Source organism: Amblyraja radiata, chromosome 4 (assembly GCF_010909765.2).
Source record: "Amblyraja radiata isolate CabotCenter1 chromosome 4, sAmbRad1.1.pri, whole genome shotgun sequence".
Lineage (NCBI taxonomy): Eukaryota > Metazoa > Chordata > Chondrichthyes > Rajiformes > Rajidae > Amblyraja > Amblyraja radiata.
The window spans coordinates 84,849,716-84,873,927 of NC_045959.1; the positions used below are offsets into that span (position 1 = coordinate 84,849,716).

The 24,212-nt window shown below is 40.4% G+C and overlaps 1 protein-coding gene across 8 annotated transcripts in view; it reads left to right on the forward strand.

Moving 5' to 3' along the window:
* dennd3 (DENN domain containing 3) overlaps positions 1 to 23,915 on the forward strand; it is a 108,162-nt gene extending 84,247 nt beyond the window's left edge. For 4 of the 8 annotated variants that reach the window (XM_033019920.1, XM_033019921.1, XM_033019922.1 and 1 more), the window contains 11 exons: positions 2,774 to 2,878; positions 7,202 to 7,461; positions 8,616 to 8,783; positions 10,045 to 10,171; positions 11,027 to 11,125; positions 13,471 to 13,610; positions 14,290 to 14,450; positions 14,639 to 14,781; positions 15,605 to 15,720; positions 20,747 to 20,884; positions 23,394 to 23,915. In XM_033019920.1, coding sequence (XP_032875811.1) covers positions 2,774 to 2,878; positions 7,202 to 7,461; positions 8,616 to 8,783; positions 10,045 to 10,171; positions 11,027 to 11,125; positions 13,471 to 13,610; positions 14,290 to 14,450; positions 14,639 to 14,781; positions 15,605 to 15,720; positions 20,747 to 20,884; positions 23,394 to 23,588 — 1,652 coding nt within the window. In that variant the 3' untranslated portion in view covers positions 23,589 to 23,915. Of the gene's footprint in view, positions 1 to 2,773; positions 2,879 to 7,201; positions 7,462 to 8,615; positions 8,784 to 10,044; positions 10,172 to 11,026; positions 11,126 to 13,470; positions 13,611 to 14,289; positions 14,451 to 14,638; positions 14,782 to 15,604; positions 15,725 to 20,746; positions 20,885 to 23,393 lie in introns of those variants that run through there. The other 4 variants (XM_033019924.1, XM_033019926.1, XR_004411781.1 and 1 more) reach the window with 3 other exon arrangements.
* Positions 23,916 to 24,212: the final 297 nt, after the last annotated feature.

The following is a 24,212-nucleotide window of genomic DNA, read 5'->3' on the forward strand; positions in this document are numbered from 1 at the left end:
GGTAGGAATTTGGAAAAAAGACCATGAAATAGCTTTGGCAGAGAAAAACAAGGAGAGTCTAAAGAGACGTTATCGGTATATTAAAAAGGAAAAAGAGTAAGGAGGGAGCGAATAAGGGCTCGCTAAGACCAAAGTGGACATCTATGAGTGGAGCAGCAGGAATTGGACGAGTTTGTTAATAAATATTTATCTTGTTTTGATTCTGCGTAGTCGGCAGGGCTTTGTGCATTTGAGATTGTGTCTCACAAATTTGATTTCATTTTATTTTTAAGAAATATTTAAGGAGGTTGATGAAGTCAGGGCAATAGATGTAGTCTACATGGACTTCAGTAAGGCTTTTAATAAGGTTTGACGTGGTAGGCTGCTCTGGATTGCATGGGATCCAGAGAGAGAGTTAATTGGATACATAATAGGCTTTCAGCAAGCAGTGGGTGGAAGGCTGTAGTTTGGATTGGAGGCCCGTGACTAGTGTATCTCACTATTGTTGTTTGTCATATATATCAATGATTTGGTTGAGAAATATACTCGGCAAGTATGCAGTTTACAATAAAATAAGTGTTATTGTAGACAGTAAAGAACGTTATCAAGAATTGCAACATCATCATCATCAACTGGGTAAGTGAGTCAAGGAATGGCAAATGGATAAGTGTGACAAAATCAGATGGGTATGAGGTATGCATTTTGGAAAATCAAATCAGGGTAGGACTTTCACAGTGAACAGTAGGGCCCTGGGCAGTGTTGTAGAACAGAGAGCCCTAGAAGTATAGGTACATAATTTCACACAGGTAGACAAGGGGGTGAAAAAGTATTTTGGCATGTTGGCCTTCATCAGTTAGGGTATTGAGTCCAGAAATTTGGGATGTTAAGTTTCAGTTGTATAAGACATTAGTGAGGCCATACATGGGAATATTGTGTTCAATTTTGACCACCCTGCTACAGGAAAGATGCCTTTAATCTGGAAAGGATGTATAAAAGATTTCCTAGGATGTTGCCAAGGATTTGAGGGCCTGGGCAGAGAAAGATTTAATAAGAATCTGAGGGGCAACATTTTCACAGAGAGGACAGTAAGTGTATGGAACGTGTAGCAATGGAAGTAGTTGAGGCAGGTACAATAACAAAGGACAGGAAAAAGATATGGGCCAAATGTAGGAAAATGAGACTAGATGGGCATCTTGGCCGTCAAGGATGAGTTAGGCTGAATTGCCTGTTTCTGTGCAGTGTGACTCATTGTCATATACAGCAGGTTGCAATTAAATTCCTAGTTCACATAAAGGGGCTGTCCCACTTGGGCGACCTAATCCGCGAGTTCTGGCGAGTTTGCCCTCGACTCATACTCGCAGCATGGTCTCGGCTCATACTCGCAGCATGGTCGCCACGAGGTTGTAGGAGGTCTTTATAACTCTCCTTCATGCACGAGAGTAGTTCCCGTGTACTCGAGGCCTCAGCTAGGTCACGGCGTATTTTTCAACATGTTATAAAATGTCCGCGAGTAAAATAAGGTCGCCATGGAAAAAAATCTATACTATTTTTACTTGTAGGTTTAGTCGTAGTAGGTCAGCATGTTAGTCATAGGTAATCGAGGGTAGTCGAAGGTAGTCGTAGATAGTCCTCATCATAATCGAAGGGAGGTCGAAAGAGGTCGTCTTCACTCTCCACTATTCGGTGTCCAATTTTCTCGAAGTTAGTCGTAGCTAGTCGAAACTAGTCTTCAACATAATCAAAGGAGGTCTTCTACATAGTCGAAGGAAGTCTTCAACATTACATTTTTTCAAACTCTCCTAAACTCTTCTAAACTCTCCAATTAGGTCGCCCAAGTGGGACAGCCCCTTTTAGCTCACAGTGTAAACACTATACATACAGTAGTGATAAATGCAAGGATAATTACAACTATTGCAAAAAGGCAAAATATTGCTTGATTGTAGTACAAATTTCAAGTTGTGTAAAAGAATATAAAAATACATTAACAGAATAATTGACCGAGGTAGAGTTATGAATGGGAGTATGTGGTAGCGTTAAGGGCCTGTCCCACTGTACGAGGTAATTCAAGAGTTCTCCCGAGTTTCCCCCGATTTGAACTCGGAGAATGTTCGTAGCAGGTCCGTAGGAGTTCGTGGATGTTTCGTAGCAGCTCGTACGAGTAAAAAGTAACCATTTTTTTCATCACGGGTATTTTTTTACTCGTGGACATTTTCCAGTGTTGAAAAAATGGCACGAGTTTACCGGATTTCCCGAGTACCTACCGTTACTCGTCCTTAATGGCCCAAACATGGTTAATAATCTGATGTAAGGAATGTTTATCCAAAGGAGTCATAATATGATCAAATTCAATGTTAAATTTGAAAAGGAGATAGAACAACAAATACCTTCATGTGTTCGAATAATGAGTCTTTCGTTAAGATTTAATTTTGTAATGCTTGCAAAGGGCGGGACAAAATGACTATTTTCTAATTTCCTCATTTAAACGTGTGGATTCAGTTGTCTGTTTACATCTATGGAACTTTTAAGGATTTTTTGATTGCTTCACTGTTATGCTGCAAAAAAGCAATTAAATAATGATACATTTGCTGGTGGCTAGTTTCCAGGTAAGTATTTTTGTCATTGTCAGCTGAAGTTTTGCTATTGTACATTTCCATCTCCTTTAAATTGACCCTAAATGTTCGATCATAATAACATGTGACTTCATTTTCTATTGAGTTACTGAAATAGGGAGGTAATCTTTCATTTAATTCTCAAAACACCTCTCCTTTGTTTTATCTATATTGTTTTCCCTCAGTTAATTCTGAAAAGAACAAACTTAAATATCGTGACATGACAACGGAGCAAATTACAACAGCTAAAGTGGTTTCAAGATCAGTGTTTTATTTATCGGCTGAGACTGGTAAGCAGAATATAATGCCGGCCCATCACTGTAAACTAACACTAACATTCATGATCTTTTTTTTTAAACTACCATGGCCAGAGTCTTTAAATACTCATCTATTGAAGTTAAATTTCCTTTCAACCTTTTTCTGGTAAAGCAGGCAATTAATATTCCTCTCATTATCTTTTTTTTTTTTAAAGGTGGTGTTCAGCTCTGGCTTCCTGAACTGTTGCACTACTTGGGGTTTCCTTCAGGTAGCTAATTTCAGTACAGGTAGTTCAGCTCTAATGTGCGTTTCCATAATACAATTAATGAATTTGCAAACACTATCTGTATTACGCGGGCCAAATTGGTTATAACAAGATTTTGATCAGGACCAGACAAGCACTTATGATAGCTTTTTTTTCCCTGCTTAATTTCCAAAGTAGCATGAGAAAAAAACCTTTGCATGTAACTTGTTGTAAGAAAGCCTCTTTACATGTAACCATTCTGCAGTAATCAGACACCATTGAATCTTAAGAACACAGCAGCTAGTTTCACCGGGAGGTCAGTGAAATTGACAAGCAATCGCTTCTATTGACATTTGTACAATACAATACAATACAATACAATACAATTCAATTTATTGTCATTTGGACCCCTTGAGGTCCAAACGAAATGTCATTTCTGCAGCCATACATTACAAACAAATAGACCCAAGACACAACATAATTTACATAAACATCCATCACATTGCTGTGATGGAAGGCCAAAAAAACTTATCTCTCCACTGCACTCTCCCCCCCGATGTCAGAGTCAAAGTCAAAGCCCCCGGCGGGCGATGGCGATTGTCCCGCAGCCATTAAAGCCACGCCGGGTGATGCAAGGTCGCGCACCGGGTCTTGATTCTCACATACAGCCTTTAGTATTATTTAATATGCAGTAATAGAAAATACACTTGCATCTTTTAAAAATACCTTTTTGAAAATTCTACAGTGAAAAATAATGTTGTTTTGAAAGCCTGAAACCTCCAGCTGCTAACCCCTTTTACCGCATTGACACAATTGTTTTTGGAACAAGTTTTTGTATAACGTTAAGTTTCTTAGGAAGTTGACTTGTGTTATAGCAGAACGACCTGTACTTTGAATCATTGGGTATCAAGGAATATATTCATGTCAGAGTGTGATTTGGTGAAACATTAAAAGTGCGCAGTATTCACAAGCCCTTCTTGTGCTTGTCCAAAGCATTATAGTTTTTGGGTACTGGTGAAGAAGCCTTGTTGATCATGTGCAGTACGAATTGCAAGTATTGGATATACTGTACATAATACATTAGAGGAAGGTATGGACGTTGAAGCTGATGAACAGTGGTGACAATCATGTGCTTTGGCTTTGGCAATGTCAAGCTTTTTGAATGTTGCTGCAGTTGAACTCATTGAGTAAGTTGAGAGCATTCTAGCATACTAGGTCCTTCTGGATTATAGGTAACGATTTGGGAGTCGGGAGGTGTACTTATTTCAGTATAAACAGCATTTTGCTGGGGTGTAGTAACACTGCAATTTATATGGCTGGTCCTTTTTAAATTTCATTGTTCTATTCTCTATACCTTTGGAAGGATAAGGGTTGGACGATTTTAGGAAGACAGTGCATTATATCTCAGAGAAAGACTAGAGAGCAGCTGTTCCACATAAAAATTATTAAGCGTTTGATATTGTCCGAACACTACAATGCTCCTAGTGCTACTCAAAGTTGCATGTTTCTGGGTCTTTCTAACTTTAGTCATTTTGTGACAGGTTTATGGTGTACTTTTAAACTGGTAATATCCATTTCATCCTATACTGTCTTTGTACTAATTGATAAGTAACTGCAGATGTTTATTGCTTACTCAAAATGTCTTCAGATTTTAGTTTTTTTGTATGATTATTTCTGTTCATTGCAATTTGGAATTAAATAGAACATTTGATAAGTAAAAGTTATTGGAAATACATTAATTTTTCAAACTTTAGGAAGAAGATATCTATTTTAGTGATTTTTTTTTCCTGAGAACTAAATACTGTATTGGTAATGCCCCCAGAAAGAACCTTCTCTTTAAATAGTGTTCTCATGAAGATATGCTATTTTATTTCAATCATATCCAAAAGATACTGCTTGGATAGGTGCAGTATTCCCTCAATATATGGTTTGAGGAATGACTAAATTATGTAATATTTTTGGGGTAAGACTTTTGACCTGCACTGTAATCTGCTCTGAGATGAAAATGTTGCCCTAAAGCTAATGTGCAGTTCGCAACTTTCTTCAGAGAGGTATGAATTTGATAAAATTTTAAATATTATCACTTCACATTATTAAAAAATTGATAGAGGAGATTTTGCACAGAAACAGAATTGAATGCTAAAAATGAAAATGTTCCTTATGGGAAATGCTTCTGCTGTTCTTGTTTTCACTACCTTTCTGCTTTTGTGGGTACAGAGATAGCCAAGGATGCTTATGTGGAAATCATAGACTCCATTACAAATAGGGCAGGTAATGGCTGACTGAATGGCCAAGGTGGTGGTGGGGTGGAGAGGTGGTGCAGTTTGTAAGGCAATGTTCCTTATACAGGGCTATGAATGAACTTGAAGCATGAACGTGAGGTTTAATTGAACGCTGCTTCTCCACTTTGTGCAGCCCCGGGCCAGAGGGTCCCAGAAAATAGTGGGGATGTTGTATTTCTTCAAAAAGCTTCGAGCGTATCTGAGAAACCTCTTCTCACCTATCACAGGGCATGGGCATGCAACATAACCGACTGATTGCTGCTAGGATTATGAATTTAAGAGTTTTAAGTTTTGTTTGTTATGCCAAATCACAATTCTGCATGGATTTTAAGGAAAAGAAAATCTTGTGGCAAATGGCCACGATTTCTCTTTACTTCATATGGGTAAATATAATAAAAGCTTAAGAACTATAGACCAGTAAGCCTAACATCTATGGTAGGAAAGTTACTGGAGAGGGTTCTGAGGAATATGATATACATGCATTTGGATGGATGGACAAGGGTTGATTTGAGATAGTCAGCATGGTTTTGTGCATGGGAGATTATGTTTCATGAATTGAGTTTTTCTTTGAAGAAGTGACCAAGAAGGTCGTTGAGGGCAGGGCCATAGACATATTTTATATGGACTTCAATGGTTTTGATATGGTTCTGCATAGTAGACTGCTCTGAAAGGTTCAGGGAGACTCGGCTACTGGATACAGAATTAGATTAATGGTTGGAAGAAGAGTGGAATGTTGTTTTTCAGACTGGGTGCCTATCGCTATGGTGTGCCTTAGTGATCAGTGCTGAGCCCATTTGTCATCTATATCAATGATTTGGATGAGACGGTACAAGGCAAGATCAGTAAGTTTGAAGATCACACTAAAATAGGTCGCATTTTAGACAAGTGAAAAAGATTATCGATAATTACAGTGGCATCTTGAACAGCTGGACAACAGGACGGAGGAATGCAATTGGAGTTTAATTCGGATAAGTGTGAAGTGTTGCAGTTTGGGAATCATACGGTTAATGCTGGGACCCTGGGGAAAGTTGTAGAGCAGAGGGATCTCAGAGTACGTACATAGTACCCTGGAAGTGGCATCTCGGCATAGTACCCTGGAAGTGGCATCTCAGGAGATAGGATGGTGAAGAAAGCTTTAGGCATGTTGCTGGGAATTGAGTATAAAAGTTGGAGCACTCTGTTATAGTGGTATACGAAATTGGAGTATTATGCTTGGGGTTGGTCATTCTGCTATAGGAAAGATGCCAATTAGATGGAAAGGATGCAGAGAATATGAGGATGTTGCTAAGACTTGGATCTAAGCTGATAGGGAGTGGTTGGGCAGGTTTGGACTTTATTCCTAGAAGCAAAGGAGGCTGAGAGGTGATCTTCATAGGTTTTCAGGGGAATTAAGAACTAGAGGAGATAGATTTAAGATGAGAGGAGAATGATTTAATCGAAAATTAAGGGATAGTTTTTCGCACAGTGCCTGGTTGGTATGAGGCATCTTGTTAGCCGTGGACAAGTTAGACCTTTAGGGCCTGTTTATTTACTCTATGACTCCCTCGATTAAGCTTTCCAACTGGAATCTTGTATTTGTATGTATGTATTTTACTCAAATTGTATATTTTTAACATGTAATGATTATTAATTTCATAACTGTGATGTACGTTGCATTAAAAATGACAATTTGGGGAATTAATTAATTAATTACAAGCTTTTCTCTTGGAAGACATCCAATGTCTGTGGAGAATCTTTTAATTCTATTTTGAATTTTTTGTAATTTTTGAAAGGGATATTCAGTTAATGAAAGTCATTCATTGATAATTTTAATTTTGTTTGTATTTAAGGACACCTGAAACAGATTGATCCTGAGACATTTAGAGTCTTCTACAATTTTTGGAAAGAATCAGAAGCTGAAGCCCACGAAGTTAACCTTCCTCTGGAAGTGATAGAATATCTGGATAAAAACGAGAGTGTCTTTAAATTGTCATCAGCTGTGAAGACCAACTATGGTGTTGGTAAAATTGCATTGACACAGAAACGACTTTTTCTTCTTAAGGAGGGCAGACCTGGCTATGTTGAAATCAGCAAATTCAGAGACATAATGGTACTACCTTGGAATTGTTGTTATTATGGCCAAGCTTTTTGAATGCTTGGTGCTTTTTGTTGTTTATAACTTGTCATGCATAGTTTGAAGCAGACCTGCTGCCCAATTAATTAATCATAAGCCTTTTTCTTGTATCATTGGTTGATTCACATAACAAATGATCAAATCTGAAGAAGGGTCTCGACCCGAAATGTTGCAAATTCCTTCTCTCCATAGATGTTGCCCATAGATTTTTCCAGCATCTGCAGTTCTTTCTTAAACAAGTATAGTATGTTTATTAGCACTTAAATTAATGCCCTTTAAAAATATTTCTTTCTTTCATTCAGTTAGATTTTAAAAATAAGAATATATTCTATATTCAATAGCAAACAACAGATAGGATGGTTAATATATTAATTAGTTGACTATTGAGATGCACTGATCATCAAATTTGACCTCTGGAGATGAGAGGTAAAGAAATTGTTTTTAAAATGGCTTACTCAGCAATATCGTCACTTACAATTCAAAATGAAGGGAAAGGATGGTGAACATTTTGATGCTTCATTTTCTTGAGGCTTTTTATTCGATTCTTGATATCATAAAGTAAGGTTATCTGTATTTTCAAAACGCTTCTGTCTAGGAAGTATATTAGAGAACATTTCTAAACATGTTTCTAAAGAGCACTATGAAACAAAATTATTGTGATTTGAAATATCTGAGATATTTGGAAAATTGTCAAAGCCGGGGTTGAGGTTAGCTTTGTCTTAAAGGAGGATAAAGAGTTAGGAATTGGGAGAAAATTCAGAGTTTAAGATTTTCAGCTAAAGGCATCAACGCTAATGATGATGTGGTCAGTTCTAATGATGTTAGAAAACTCATGAATGTGGAAGCTCTGAAGATGTGAAGAGATTACAGAAGGACGGAAGGGCAAGACTATGGCAGAATTTGAATGCAAGGATGAGAATTTTTAAATCGTCTTAGTTTGTAGTTCAGCATTGACAGATGAGGGGTAAGCAGGACTTGTGAGTTAGGACAGGGACACAAGATTCTGGAGACGAGAACAAGGGAAGGACCATTGAGAGGAGGTGAATTTGGAACGTAAACTGTAAGCCACTGCTGAAGTAATTCTTTTTAAAAAAATGTTGATATGTGGTATTTTCTCCCTCTTTTGTCAGGAAGTTGAAAATGTATCAGTGATGTTTTTCCCACTTCGAATCCCAGCTCTCAAAATTAAAACTGCACTGAAAGAGCCATTTGTTGGAAACCTGAAAACTGAACGTGATCTTTGGCAACTGATTGTGAAAGAGATGTGGGCTGGGAGAACAATGGCAGATAAGCACAAGGTTTGATTATTTTTGAATTTTGAGTTTGAGTTTTGAATGCTGACTATTTTAGAGTTGTTGTTATAAAACTCTAATAATCTAAACCCTTGATCAACTTTAACGGATTTGGTAAGATTCTCGAGAAACTATGTTTATAGCAATCTTTTGCTTTCTTGAGGAGCTATAAATAAATATGTGTATGAAGGAACTACAGATTCTGGTTTAAACCGAAGATAGACACAAAATGTTGGAGTAACTCAATGGGACTGAAGAAGGGTCTCGACCCAAAACGTCACCCATTCCTTCTCTCTCTCTCGTGATGCTGCCTGTCACGCTGGGTTACTCCAGCATTTTGTGTCTCTCTTCGCTATAAATAATTAGGTTTATATATGAAGACATGTCTTTAAGAGAGTCCATGGTTGCAATGATTGCAGAAACCCCAATGATTTCAATTTAAATGGAATTTAAAAACTGGTTAGATATGACAACAGGTCAACTGGGGTTGATAGATTTGATGGACACGTATAAGATGGGAAAGGTTTGGAGGGATATGGGTCAGGTGCAAATAAGTGGCATTAGGTCAGTTAGGCAACAAGGTCCCCATGGACAGGTTTGGCCAAAAGTCCTATTTCTGTGTTGTGTAGCTTTAGACTTTAGATTGCATGGAAACGTACCCTTTGGCCCACAGAATCCATGCTGATCAGCAATCACCCCATACATGAACAGTATCCTACACACTAGGGACAATTTACAATTTTACCCAAACCCATTAATCTGCAAACATGTATGTCTATGCCACCCCTAGGACTTTAGGACTCTAGGACTTTAAGAAAGGAATGGGGTTAGCAAGATAAATCTTTTACAAATTGAGAGGAAAACCCAATATTGAAAATGTGTTGTCTTCTTCTAAATAACAAAAAATGGAAACTCTTGAGCAAACAATTTGAAGCTGGAAACTCAGCGGGACAGGCAGCATCTCTGGAGAGAAGGAATGGATGACGTTTCTGGTCGAGACCTTTCTTCAGACTGAACCCGGGTTTTGTATCCTGATGACACAGTAAATTGCAACAAACAATAGGCAAGAAGCTGGGGAGATCATTCATTACTGTCACAATCATTCATGGTGTCTTTCAGATTATTTTATTGCATAAGTAGATAAAAGTATAAAGGAGAAAAATAATTTCTGTAATGTTAAAGCGTTTGTTTTACTGTGTAATTATTCTTCAATATCACAGCTGTTCAGTTGCATAATTTTAGTAAATATTTTAACTTGCTGTTTTAGGATCCACAGTACATTCAGGAAGCATTGACAAATGTTTTGTTGATGGATGCTGTGGTTGGATGCACGCAATCACGAGCCATTTATGCTGCTTCTAAATTGGCTTATTTTGACCAAATGAGAAATTTGGGTAGGAACTAACATTCTTTGTTAATTTTTTTGATTTTTCAATCTTATTTTTAATAGTTTTTTTCCAGACTTTGCAATGACATTGTTTATTACTCAGAATAGATCATTTGAAGCACAAATATGGGTTTGAAACATAGAGTAATAATACTTGATAATATGCCCATAAGTAAGTCATATACATTTTCATTATCATATCTAAATTATGACAACATTATATGTTCATTCTAACATAAAAAATAATGAACTGCACAAGTGGCTCTCACTGTTTTTCAAGGGGGGGGGGGGGGGGGGGGGGGGGGGGGGGGGGAGATATGCTCAAAAATCCTTCCACGAGACAGCTAAATTAACTACCAATTTAAAGCAACACAATGTTGCACAATGATGCAATTGTGCCAACTGCATTCATATGCATCTCTCACAAATATGTAGATGTTGTGCCCTTGTCTACTGCCACCCGTCCCACTTACCTATCCCCTCAACCATCTTCCCCTTGACCTCTTACACTTGGAGTCCACCACATCCCAAAACTCTTCTCCTTTGTGGCAGCTTCTCCGGTTACAGATCATGGCCACATTTTGGTGCCCGTTTCCCAACTACACTCCTCCCCATGTTCAGGATCCATGTGCACAATTGGCCTCGATCCCAATTGTGTTCCATCGGCACCATTGATTCTGTTCTCGCTGTACTCCCTCACCACACTTTGCTCCGTTCCTCACTCTTGGACATATGTGATTGGATAATTAATGTTTCTGTGCGTGGAATTCTAAACTCATATGTGGTCAGTCTTTAGTTACAGATACTGACTAATTTGATGTGTTTTTTGTTCAGTTTCTGTTTTATTGTAAATTTATTCTAGTGGTTCCAAAAACAACTTTGGAGACTTTAAAACACAAGATAAATCCTTCAGCTGATCAAACTAGCCCCCAAGCTGTGAATGTGCTTTTGTATGCACCAGGTAAAAATGCATCCTTTTTTTGAAGTTATTAGATACTATAAAACTACTTGATATAATTGTAAGACCTAAAATAGTACTTTTTTGTCTTCATGGAATATTACCAAATCTGCGGTGATGAAAATAAATCACTCTTAAACTGCATGAGAACTGATTCAGTGGCAAGGAAGAAAATAAATGTGACTAGTTGTGGTTTATTATCTATTATTACTTTCTTGTATGGATTTGGTTGTATCAGCATCTCACTGTGAAAATATCTAAGCTCTATCTTGTACTTTGTTTAATAAGAAAGGATGTACAAACTCTTTATTGACCTTGAGCTCTAGCTTACATTTGCCTGGTTGAGGAGAGGAAACCAAGAAAAATACATATAAGCAGTGGGGAGGTTGAGGAAATCTCACCGTTTGCTTGGTTATGTGTAATGTTAATTTTAAGTATTAATTTCTATCTCAAACTTAAATTAAGAGTACAAGGATTCAACTACACCCACCCTAATTTCCCCTGCACCCACCATCTTTCCCATATGGACTTGCACCTATTTCTCCCCTCCTCCTTGTAGTGGCCGATTATTATATCGTTCAAGGAATTTTTTCCTCCAGCCACTATGATTGAAGACAGGGGTAAGGAGATAGTTTCTTTTCGCATTTACAAGCTCTCCACGAGACATTCAATGCCGTCGAAAGATACATCTTCAAAACACAGTCTCTTGAATAATAGTTTATTTATTGTAGTAGTGAAAACAGTGAGATATTCATCCAAACTTCTTCTTGTTTAAGTACATTTTGATCTTACTCGTAGTCAAACTCGTGCATGGATGAACTCCATGGATGGTCGAAAGCTGTGACCTCCCCCATGCTTCTTCAAGACTAACTAACCACTACTAGCGCGTCTGCGTGAAAATCCCAGCCACAAACACACCCCCGACTACGTAATAAACCCCATCCACATAATTACAGGCAGATAACATTTAAAGGTAACTGGTCATAACTGCTTATAGTTTATAACATACTGAGTTAAGCTAAATGGATACTACACTCCTCCCATTGCACCTATATTCCTTCATCTTGCACCTCTGTCTTTTCATCTCTGACCTTTGTCCAACTATCTGCCTATCAAAAACTCCCCTTACCTGTAGCAACCTATTTCCTGCCAGGCTCTCCCTTCTCCCTTCTCCTCCTCCCTTCTACCCCCCCCCCCCCCCCCCCCCCACCCTCACTGAGTTACTCCAGTACTTTGTCTTTTTTTTTAAACCAGCATTATTTTTGAAGCTTGAATCATCTCTTGTGAATTACCAAGTTAGAGTGAACAATTATGTTGTAAACTGAAATAAGCAAGTTCGGTATTCCAACTGCGCATGCCCAGGTCATAGGTCACTTGTTATAAACAGTCTCGGCAACTGTGGTGCCGCGTTGTGTGCAGTCTTGCGTTTCGTCCGTGGTCAGGGTTGGGCCTGGCTCTCTGGCCACTGTTGAGTTGCTGTTGGGCTGTTCCCGTCCCCTCCCGGGTGTCCCATCCCTGTCCGGAGGTGTCCGGGGTGGCCCTGGGCTGGCTCCAGCTCGGCTCTGCCTGTCCCGCCTTGTTGGCCGGCAGCCCTCCACCTCCACCGAGATCCTGCTGAAAATGGGCAGCCGCCGGCCCTGCTCAAAGACGGGCGATTCGGAGCCGCTGCTGCTGGAGTTGTCCTGGTCGAGAGAGTCTGCGGCCGGGCGCCCGCTGGAGCTGCTGGTGTTGTTGGTAAAGGTGGTGGTGGCGGCAGCAGCAACTTCCTCCCCATCCCTTGCCCAGCCCCAAGCCCAGAGTCCAGGCCAGCTCCAACTCCAGGTCGGGGCTGAAGCCCATTCGAGCACCAGGCCAGAGGAGGCCGAGCCCAGGCTGGCTCTCTGGCGCAGGGGAGGCCGGGGCCGTCGCTCCTCCTCAGGGTTGTGGATGAAGTGGCAGCGGGTACCGGGTTCGATCCTGGCTGCGGACGAAGCACTGGTCTGTGTGTGTGCAGCTGCCGAGAATGTCTTTTCACCGGTCCAGTCTCCCCCCCCCCGGTCTCCCACTTGCATCTGCCCCCTGACAAATACAAGCTTGGAAAAAGACAAAAAATTGGACCCAAACTATACTCACTGTATCTACAGCGCTTCGTATCGATTTTTCTTTATAGAATTTAACCTTTTACAAATCCCATGATTCCTTGCTTTTTTCGGAATACCAAACTCGCTTATTGTGCTTACACCTTGACTTGGTATAATTTTTCTTCTATATCATTAAATTGAAACCATTGTGATGATAGAAATAGCAAAAAGTTTCATTATTTTTTATTTATCCACATATGAAATCGTTAATTAAATACATTTTGTTAGGTAATCCAAATTACCCAGAAGAGGGCGCCAATGCAAATCCAAAGTTATGGTGTGCTTTAAGTGAAGGAAAAGTAGTGCTCATAGATGCAGCATCCTGGTGCATTCAGCAACATTGCATTCAAGTGGGAAACTCAAAATTGGTGAGTTTAACGCAAAACTACATTCAATGGGGGGGATAAATAGACAAAAGGTGCAGGAGTTGGCCATTCGGCCCTTCGAGCCAGCACCACCATTCAATGTGATCATGGCTGATCATCCACAATCAGTACCCCATTCCTGCCTTCTCCCCATATCCCCTGATAAAGTGCATTAAAGATATGTGAAATGCACTTGGAATAATCCATCAGAGGTAATAAAACTGCATTGTCAAGGTGACAATTTGTTTAATTATTTTAATAAAACCCATGCTTAATTCAGAAGAATTATTGCAGGATTCTTGTCCCATTTTCAATTACAAAGTCATCAGAATATTTGGTTAATATTACAGTTTCTGCGTGTTGGACAGCTTTTCTTTGGGCTGGAGTCCATGAAGGATAATAAGTGGGTCTGTGGTTGTAGCCGGCTATTTCAAATTAAATTATTTCAGCTGGATTAGTTGCATCATACAATATTCAGGGAGTCCTGAACCGACTGGCCTCCAGAGGTGGGATGTCGATTAACATTTATAACTGTACAAACATTGAAGTTTAAAATGTGTCCCTACTGTTCCTTTAACAGAGCAGAGATGAATCATTCTGAGGTGCATTTTTATTTTTAATCAGTGAAACTAAATATATTCTTTATTGAAATAAGCGACTTAAATTAAACATTTATTTTTAGAACTGTATGTTGGGAGTGGATACCAGCCAACTGTGGATAGGTTCACAAGATTCCTGTATTTACATAATAAATACTTGCAGTATGTCCTGCAATAAACAGCTGACTGAACACTGCACTGATGTCACTGACATGGTCTTGGAGGATCAAGGCTCCAATCTCAGGTATCATGCTTTGCACGTATATTTCGGATGTCTGGAAGTTTATACTTTGAAAGCATTTCAGGATTTGAAAATGAAATGTGAAGACTGAATGAATTAAAATTGGATTTAATTATATTTTAATATGCACTTGTAAATACAGATTATGGAACTAAGATTTTGTTAAACTGAAAATTCTTTTGCATTTCTAGTCAAAAATGCGTGTATTCATGCAGTCTAGATGGAAGTGTCATTTGCTGGGATGTGAGCACTTTGCAGATAAAGACTAATTTTCAGTTGTCCAACTGCCACACACTAACTGCCATTAAACTCCATAACTGTATGCTCTGGTGCTGTGAGTATTAAAGATACTGCTTTCAAAAAAAAATTCCGTGGTAAATTAATATTAGAGAAAAATATGAGGGTATGATAAATATTACTGCATTGTTTTACTGGGCAAGCTGTATTATAATTATTTTTAAAATTGCTGTAGAGGTATGTTGTTATGTAAACTTTGTAAAGAAACAAAAGAAATGGAAGCATGAATAAAGCCATTTGGTCCGAGTTGTGTGCTCTGTTCTTAAGGCCTTGGCTGATCTATTCCACACCATATTCCAGCAATAATCCAATATACCTGGATCCCTTAATATCAAATTATCTATCAACCTGTTTTAAATATAGACAGAGATTACATTTCTGTTGCCCTCTTGGCAGTGATTTCCAAAGATTCCAGTACATTAAATCCTTTGGGGCATCCCATCAGTCAATTTGTCTACTTTAGATTCAGCCAACTTTTCTAATATATCCCTCTTATAAATCTTTAATGTATCTCCTGTCTTAACCAAGTCCTTTCTGACTATTACTTTGAAAGTCCGCAAATGCAGTCAGTACCTTACTAGTGTCCTATTTTCTCTCACTAGTTAATACTTGTATTTTATTTTTCCTCTTCTGATCAATGCTTTGGTTTTTTATTGGATTCTGAAAATTTCCCAACCTTCTGGTTTACTGCTTTTTCCTGGGATCATCGTACGTTTTTTCTTTGATCTAATACTAACTTTAACAACTCTTGATAGCCACGGCTGGACCAATTTTCCTGTTTTTTTTGCCCAATACGTTATTTCGTTTGTCTGTTAATTGTTCGTACTGTTAATACTTCATATCCACATCGACTCAACAAGGTGTAGGAGATGCATTGCTGGAGGTGAAAAAAACTGGACAAGTTTTTCGTACGTTGATACTAGAAAATCCAAATGGCAGTCGAGCCTTTTTTAGCTGTTTCCTTGTCCTTCCTGGGGTAGGTTAGTAAGATATTTGTATTAAGTAATTCTGGTTGAGTTTTATTGTTATTTATTAACATTTTAATATTAGAGCTATGCAGTAAAAATACTGAAGAAAACATTTTCTTTCGTTCATCTAACTTGCTTTCAGTGCCCACACAATCGATTATTTTCTCAAAATTTGTGAATCCAAGGAATGGAGTATGTGTGCAAGTGAATGGAGTGTGTATCAGATGACAGCAGATATAGATTCCTGTCAGTAAATATGGCTGAACTATATCAATCATTCACCGGCCTCTCATCCTGGGAAAGATATATTTCAGTAATGTTTCCAATAGTTTGTGAACTACTATGATCACTTTATCAATTAAATGAACTGTCAAAGTCATTCATTGTTTTATGTTCTCAAATGAAAGTCCTACTCCGACCAATAATTCCATCCCATCTTTTATTGCTTGCACTGTTTTTGTCTAATTCGAGAAATTCTGACTTTCATGTACTTCAGTTACGAAAACTACCAAAGACTTCCAACCTTAATCTCTTCCAACACCACCTCCTCTTCAGCCTAATGACAACTGAACTCTTGATTAGCGCGTTTATCAAGTTTAATAATTTCAGTACTTATCTAACCAATTTCCCAGGTAGATAAAAATGCTGAAGAAACTCATCCGGTGAGGCAGCATCTATGGAGCAACGGAAATAGGCGACGTTTCGGGTCGAGACCCTTCTTCAGACTGATGTGAGGGTGGGGGGGGGGGGGGGGGGGAGAAGAAAGGAAGAGGCGGAGACAGTGGGCTAGGGGGAGCTGGGAAGGGTTGGGGAAAGAAGGAGAAAAGGCGGGACTACCTGAAATTGGAGAAGTCAATGTTCATACCGCTGGGGTGTAAACTACCCAAGCGAAATATGAGGTGCTGCTTCTCCAATTTACGGTGAGCCTCACTCTGGCCATGGAGGAGGCCCAGGACAGAAAGATCGGATTCAGAATGGGAGGGGGAGTTGAAGTGCTGAGCCACCGGGAGATCAGGTTGGTTATTGCGAACCGAGCGAAGGTGTTGGGCGAAGCAATCGCCAAGCCTACACTTGGTCTCACCGATGTAGAGCAGGTGACACCTAGAGCAGCGGATACAATATATGAGGTTGGAGGAGGTGCAGGTGAAAGATTGCTTGGGTCATTGGATGGAGTCAAGCGGGGAGGTAAAGTGACAAGTGTAGCATTTCCTGCGGTTGCAAGGGAAAGTGCCAGGAGAGGGGGTGGTTGGGATGGGAAGGGACGAATTGACCAGGGAGTTATGGAGGGAGCGGTGTCTGCAGAAAGCCGAAAGGGGAGGATATGGGAACATGTGGCCAGTGGTGGGATCCCATTGGAGGTGGCGAAAATGTCGGAGAATTATTTGTTGTATGTGACGGCTGGTAGGGTGGAAGGTGAGGACAAAGGGGACTGTGCCCTTGTTACGAGTGGGGGGATGGGGAGTGAGAGCAAAGTTACGGGGTATAGAAGAGACCCTGGTGAGAGCCTCATCTATAGTAGAAGAGGGGAACCCCCATTCCCTGAAGAATGAGGACATCTCCGATGCCCTGGTTTGGAACACCTCATCCTGGGTGCAGATGCGGCTTAGACGGAGGAAGTGGGAGTAGGGGATGGAGTCCTTACAGGATGGGTGGGAAGAAGGGTAGTCCAAATAGCCATGGGAGTCGGTGGGTTTATAGTAGATGTCGGTCAGTAGTCTGTCACCTGCGATGGAGATAGTGAGGTCTAGAAACGGTAGGGAGATGTCGGAAATGGTCCAGGTGTATTTGAGCGCCGGATGGAAGTTAGTGGTGAAATGGATGAAGTCAGTAAACTTTCACTAAACATAAACCAACTCCAGATGCTGCCTGTCCCGCTGAGTTACTCCAGCTTTTTGTGTCTATCTCCTGCTTTCAGTGCCCACACAATGGATTATTTTCTCAAAACGTGTGAATCCAAAGATTGGAGTATGTGTGTAAGTGAGTGGAGTTTGTATACGATGACAGCAGGTTTTTACTCTGCAGGTCTTGCATTGTCTTCCAGGACCACAGCCCTTTGCAGCCCATGTCATTCAGTGTCCCCAATTTAAAATACTCAGCATCCTTTTTACTGTAAATCCCATCATTCTCGCACACTGCATGAAGCCCCCAGTTCGAACTCTGAATTTGGCCAATTTGGATTGGCCACACAGTTTGTCACTCTGTTGGGAGCATCCCTTCAAGCCTTTTGTTTCACATTCTGAAATTATTTTCCTAAGCCCTTCAAAATCTCTGGCAGCAACATTGAACAGACTGTAGTAGCCATTTAGCTTAACTTAGTATGTTATAATTATAACCAGTTACCTTTAAATTTTACAATAATAATATATTTTATTGTCATTGCACATATGTGCAACGAGATTATCTGCGTGTAATTATGTGGGTGGGATTTATACGTAGTCGGAGGCATGTTTGCGGCTGGGATTCTCGCGCAGACACCCTAATGATTAGTTTAGTTTAGTTTGAAGAAGCATGGGGGAGAGGTCACAGCTTTCGATCATGCAGGAGTTTGTCTACGAGTAAGATCAGAATGTACTTAAACAAAAAGAAGTTTGGATGAATATATTACTGTTTTTACTGCTACAATAAAGAAACTATTAATTAAGAGATGATGTTTGGAAGATTTATCTTTCGACGGCATTGAATGTCTCATGGAAAGCTCGTGAATGCATATCGATTATCTCCTAAACCCCTGTCTTCAATCATTCCTTAAACAATATGATAATCTGCCACTACACGGGCCCTTCAGCCTACAATGTCTGTGTTGTTGCATTAATGTGCCTGTAAAACTGCAGTAAGAATTTTGTTGTTCTGTTCCCAATGCATATGAGAATACATTCTTGACATCTTTTTCTTCACCGTAATCAATTTTTCAAACGTTATCTCTGTAAGGTGCCTTTGTAAAGTAACTTGCACTTAGAAAAATATTCTGTAAATTATTAGAAATCAGCATTGAAATTAGCCTGCAGCTTGATAACATGCAAAAAATACAGGAGTGCCTTGCGTTATGTTATTTCAGGTAATTGAATTTAACCATTAAGGAATTTACAAATCCCTACCATAAGACCTGGGATACAGCATGAAAATTTGCCCTAACTTAATTTTATAAAGTAAATCAATAGTCAATATTTTTTTCAACTCCCATTTCTTGATGCAAACGCAGATGCTGCAGCTTCGTGTTACAGAAATTCACGGTATGCACTGTTTTCTAGGAATATAACCCACTTCGTAACGCGGGGGGTCACCTGTACATGATATTGGCTGTCAAGAAAGATCTTGCAGAGGGCAAAAAATCTCTCATGAAACTAAACATTGCATAAACTTCAGTGTTCAGCATGATACTAAAGAAAAAACAGATGTATTTGCAAGAACTATTAAAATTATAACAAAAATGCTTCATTCAACAATAATGCTTGTAAGCACATTATTGAGCTATAGTGCTGGCAGCACAGTCTGTTCTCTTGAATTAGTGATTTACATCACTAATATACCTTGCGTATAACCTACTTGAACCCCTCCAATCTGGCGTTCGCCCCCTCCTACAGAAACTGCTCTCCTCAAAGTCCTCAACGACCTCCTCACCTCTGCTGACACTGGTTCCCTCAACATCCTCATCCTCCTCGACCTGAGCGCAGCCTTCGATACAGTGAACCATAACATCCTGCTCACCAGACTCAAAGACCTCGGCATTGAAGGCTCTGCACTCAGCTGGCTCCGTTCCTACCTTTCCAACAGATCCCACTTCATCTCTCTCCACAACCACACCTCTGCTACAGCCACAGTCACTCAAGGCGTTCCCCAAGGCTCCGTACTCGGCCCCCTCCTCTTCATCATCTACATCCTCCCTCTTGGTCAGATACTCCGCCACTTCAACCTGGACTTCCACTGTTACGCTGATGACACCCAGATCTACCTCGGCACCAAATCCCCCCACAACCCCCCCCCCCCCCCTCTCCCATATCAGCTCCTGTTTGTCAGCTATAAAAACCTGGATGCAACATAACTTCCTCAAACTCAACAGCGATAAGACAGAATTCCTCCTCATAGGCTCCAAAGCCACACTCAGCAAAATCAATAACCCCACTCTCACCATCGACGGCACCACTGTCTCCCCATCTCCCCAGGCCCGCAACCTCGGCGTGATCTTTGATTCCACCCTCTCCCTTGAGCCTCACATCCGCCATGTCATTAAAATCTCCTTCTTTCATCTCCACAACATCGCCAAACTCAGACCCTCTCTCACACCTCCCGCTGCTGAAAGACTCATCCATGCCTTCATCTCCTCCCGACTGGACTATTGCAACTCACTTCTCCTTGGCATCAGCTCCACCTACATCAACCGACTCCAACTGGTCCAGAACGCAGCCGCCCGACTCATCACCCACACCAAATCCTGGCATCGCATCACTCCAGTCCTCAAACAACTTCACTGGCTTCCCATCTCCCACCGGATCACCTACAAAATCCTGATCCTCACCTACAAAGCCCTCCACCATCTGGCCCCCCCATATCTCACTGACCTCCTCTCCCCCTACCAACCCTCACGGTCCCTCAGATCCACATCAGCCGCTCTCCTCTCCATCCACAAGTCCAACCTCCGCAGTTTTGGGGACAGAGCCTTCTCCAGGGCAGCTCCCAGGCTCTGGAACTCCCTCCCCCAACTGATCCGCAATTCCGTGTCCCTCACCATCTTCCAGTCCCGCCTCAAGACCCATCTCTTCACCTCTGCCTATCCTTAGCCCCACGTCCCACTCCCTTTTCATCTGTGCATTAATTGCCTCATATTGTGTTTTGTATTGAATTCTGTCTTTACTTTGTGTACTAGTCATGTCTCTACTATTTATTTCATTCCCCTTACATGTTTTTCCTCTACCTGCTAAATTTTTGTAAGGTGTCCTTGAGACTCTTGAAAGGCGCCCATAAATAAAATTTATTATTATTATTATTATTATTATTACATCACTATCTCAAATGTTCTTTCCTTTAATATCTTGTTAGAAAAATCAACTGGTGACTGGATGTGCTGATAAAGGAGAAGTTTGTTTTTGGGATATGGAAAATCTATCAAAACCCTGGCAAAAGATTCAGCTTCAGGATTGCAGCAGTATTAATTGTATGATAATTGTCAAAAATCAGGTAATACATCATTATGTACATTTCAAGTTTATGTAATGATTCAAAAATGTATTGAGAACCATACAATGGATAGCAATCGCACATGAGTTTTGGCTTCTCACAGTATTTGAATCATTCAGCAACAGGCTCTTTGTCCCACTAACTATCAAGTACCCACCTATACTGATTTTATTTACCGGCACTTGTTCTGTAGCCTCTATGTCTTTGCCAATTCATATCACAATCACAATCAGAATAATACTTTATTAGCGAAGTATGTTTTGCAACATACAAGGAATTTCATTTGCCAAGTCAGTCACGCAAATAAAAAGCAACGGAACACACAAAATACATTTTAACATAAACATCCACCGCAGTGACTCCTACAATACAATACAATCAATACAATCAGTTTTATTCGTCACATTGTACATAAAGTGCAAGTGAAATGAATTTGTCAGCAGCGGTACAATGAGAAAGAACACACAATACACGATAAAAATTTAACACAAACATCCACCACAGCATTCATCACGGTGGTGGAAGGCACAAAAATTGGCCAGTCCTCCTCCATTTTCCCCCGTGGTCGGGACCTCAACCTTCCGCAGCCATTGCTGCGGGCGTCCAGACGGTAAAAGGACATGGTAAAAGTCAAGGTAAGTCCAGAATCAGCTCTTCCCCACCGGAGACCGCGGCTTCAGGTTGGTGTAGGCCGCAAGCCGGCGGTCGTAGATTTAAAGTTTGCGCTGCAGCCAGACGCACCGCAGACTGCAGGGCCGGCGATCTGGAGCTCCTCTCCAGGGATCCCTGGCGAGGGACCCCGCTCCTGATGGTAAGTCGCTACGGCGCCCGCGGTAGAAGTTGGCCGCGGGCCGGCGGTGGAAGCTTCTTCTTCCCCCCCGGGTCCCCAACGTGAGATCCCGGGCTGTAGAATCCTCCGCATTCCTCACTGTGATGGAAGGCGAAAAAAGTTCAAATTTCTTCCCTTCAATTTTCTCCCGTGTCAGGGGCATCGAGCCTTCCGTTGACAGGACGATCTTGACTCCCGCAGCCGGCGATCGGGCCCTCTGCATCGGGGAGATCAGCTCCTGCATCAGGGGGATGTCAGCTCCCCCGCACCGGACGATCGGACCCCGCGTCGGGGCTGGTCGAGCCTCTGCACCGTTGGAGCTCCCGAAGTGGAAGTTAAAAATGGATAGGCATAGAGGGTACAGAACAAGTGCTGGTAAATAAGATCAGTATAGGTGTTGGTGGGGCCACCAATCGTGTGGCGCCCTTGGTGGTGATCATTGCCATTCTTCCTAAATATCTCTTCTGTATCAAACTAGTGCTAAATGTTTTGTTTTCCAATGCATCTGGTTGCTACAATATTAACATAGTCACTCTAGGATCTGCTTGTTTCAGGAAGTTGACAAGTATTGACTCTTTTTGTGCATACATTTATTTCCTCCTTCAATAGAGAGCAGCAAATATCATAAGCATGACAATCTGTAGATATCATGTTTTCCAACAATCTGATATCATCTTTTCCAACAAACATCACCTATCCATTTTCTTGAGAGATGCTACCTGACCCGCTGAGTTACTCTAGCATTTTGTGTCTATTTCAGGAAGTCAAATGCTGCTTTCTCTTCTCTATATACATGTGAGGCCACTTTAAGTAGACTACAGACTTAAACATCAAGATTTCTCTGCTGATCAACATTCCTTAACACCCTACCATTTACTGTGTATGTCCGACTCCTCTTTGACTTCCCAAAATTCATCACATCACTTTTATTGGTATTGCATTTTATTTGTCAACACTCGACACAGTGATCTGTATCTTGCAGTAACTTGGACAACCTTCCTTGCTGTTCACAACACCACCACATACACATCATCCACAGATGTACTAATAATTCCTCCTACATTCACATTCATCTCCTGGGTTCACTGTCCCATTACAACATTAAAATCTATCATCACTCTGAGAGTATCTCATCACATACTGTTGTGCATCAAAATATCTCTTCATTATCTAATCAAGACATTAGGAGTGATCAGTAAATGTCCTTACCCTTATGAAGATAAAAGAAAGTGCAGATGCAGGAACAAGAGCAATACTTGCAACCTAATGGTATGAACATTGAATTTTCCAAATTCGGGTAACCCACAACCCCCAGTGTTCTCTCACATCCACTCACTGATTAATAGTTTTCTTTGTTTACTTTTCCCATTGCTTACCCCCACTTTGTTCCATCTGCATATCATCCCCTTCACATTAGGTCCCATCTATAACCTACCAGCCTCAATCCCACTCTTCCTCCTATGTCTGAAAAGTATTCTGATCAATCTCCATTTGATTCTTCCAGCCATTAACTTAAACTAATATGTCATTTACAATACTGGCACATTTTCAGCATATAAAAAGAGGACCCAAGGGAAACCAAGGTAGAATTTAACTCTTATTTCTATTGGTATAGATATACACTTATAATGTATTCGAAGGAGTAATGGTGGCTAATGCTATTTTTAAACATTTTTTCAGGTCTGGATTGGAAGCAAAGGATTGGACAAAGCAAATGGGAAAATATACGTGATTGATGCAGACAAATACTATGTAGAAAAAGAACTGGTGGCTCATGTAGACATGGTTCGAGCATTGTGCTCTGCTGAAAACAAATATGTTCTTAGTGGAGCAGGCAGGGAAGATGGGAAGGTTGCCATTTGGAAAGTGGACTAATTTTCTGCAATTTTAACCCATTTTAATATGGAGTTAAACACATTACGCAATGATGCTGTCAAAGTGGAGAATAAAATGGAAGTCAACATCCTATATCTTTATGCATTTGTGCACATTTTAATTCAGATCTTTGTACAAATGTTTATTTCATAAAAGAGGCAAGTATTACTTCAGACAAATTACCGTAGATTCTGGAAATCTCAAAGTGATAAAGATACGTAATATGATGATATTTCATCAGATGTGTATATAATTGTATATAACTTTGACAATATTTTACGTCCAGTTTGAAAACGTTTTTATTAAAGAATTTCCCTTTTGTTTGGAGTCCTAGGAATCTTTTCTGATACAGACTGATCTTGTCAACAGATCAAATGTTTTTTGTGGTTCTGCCAGGTTCATCATCAGCCATGATCATGGTGGGTATCATGTCATAGGATAGAATAGGTGTTACAAAAGTTATGCAAAATATTAATTTTCTTTAAAGACAGTCCCTCAGAGATGAGGGTGACTCATTGCATTGGTGTCAATGTGAGTGGGTTCAGAGCTTGCTAACAAGGCCAGTGGGAGTCCAGACTATTTCACAATGGGGCAGGTGGTTCGTTAAAAATCTTACCTATCTCC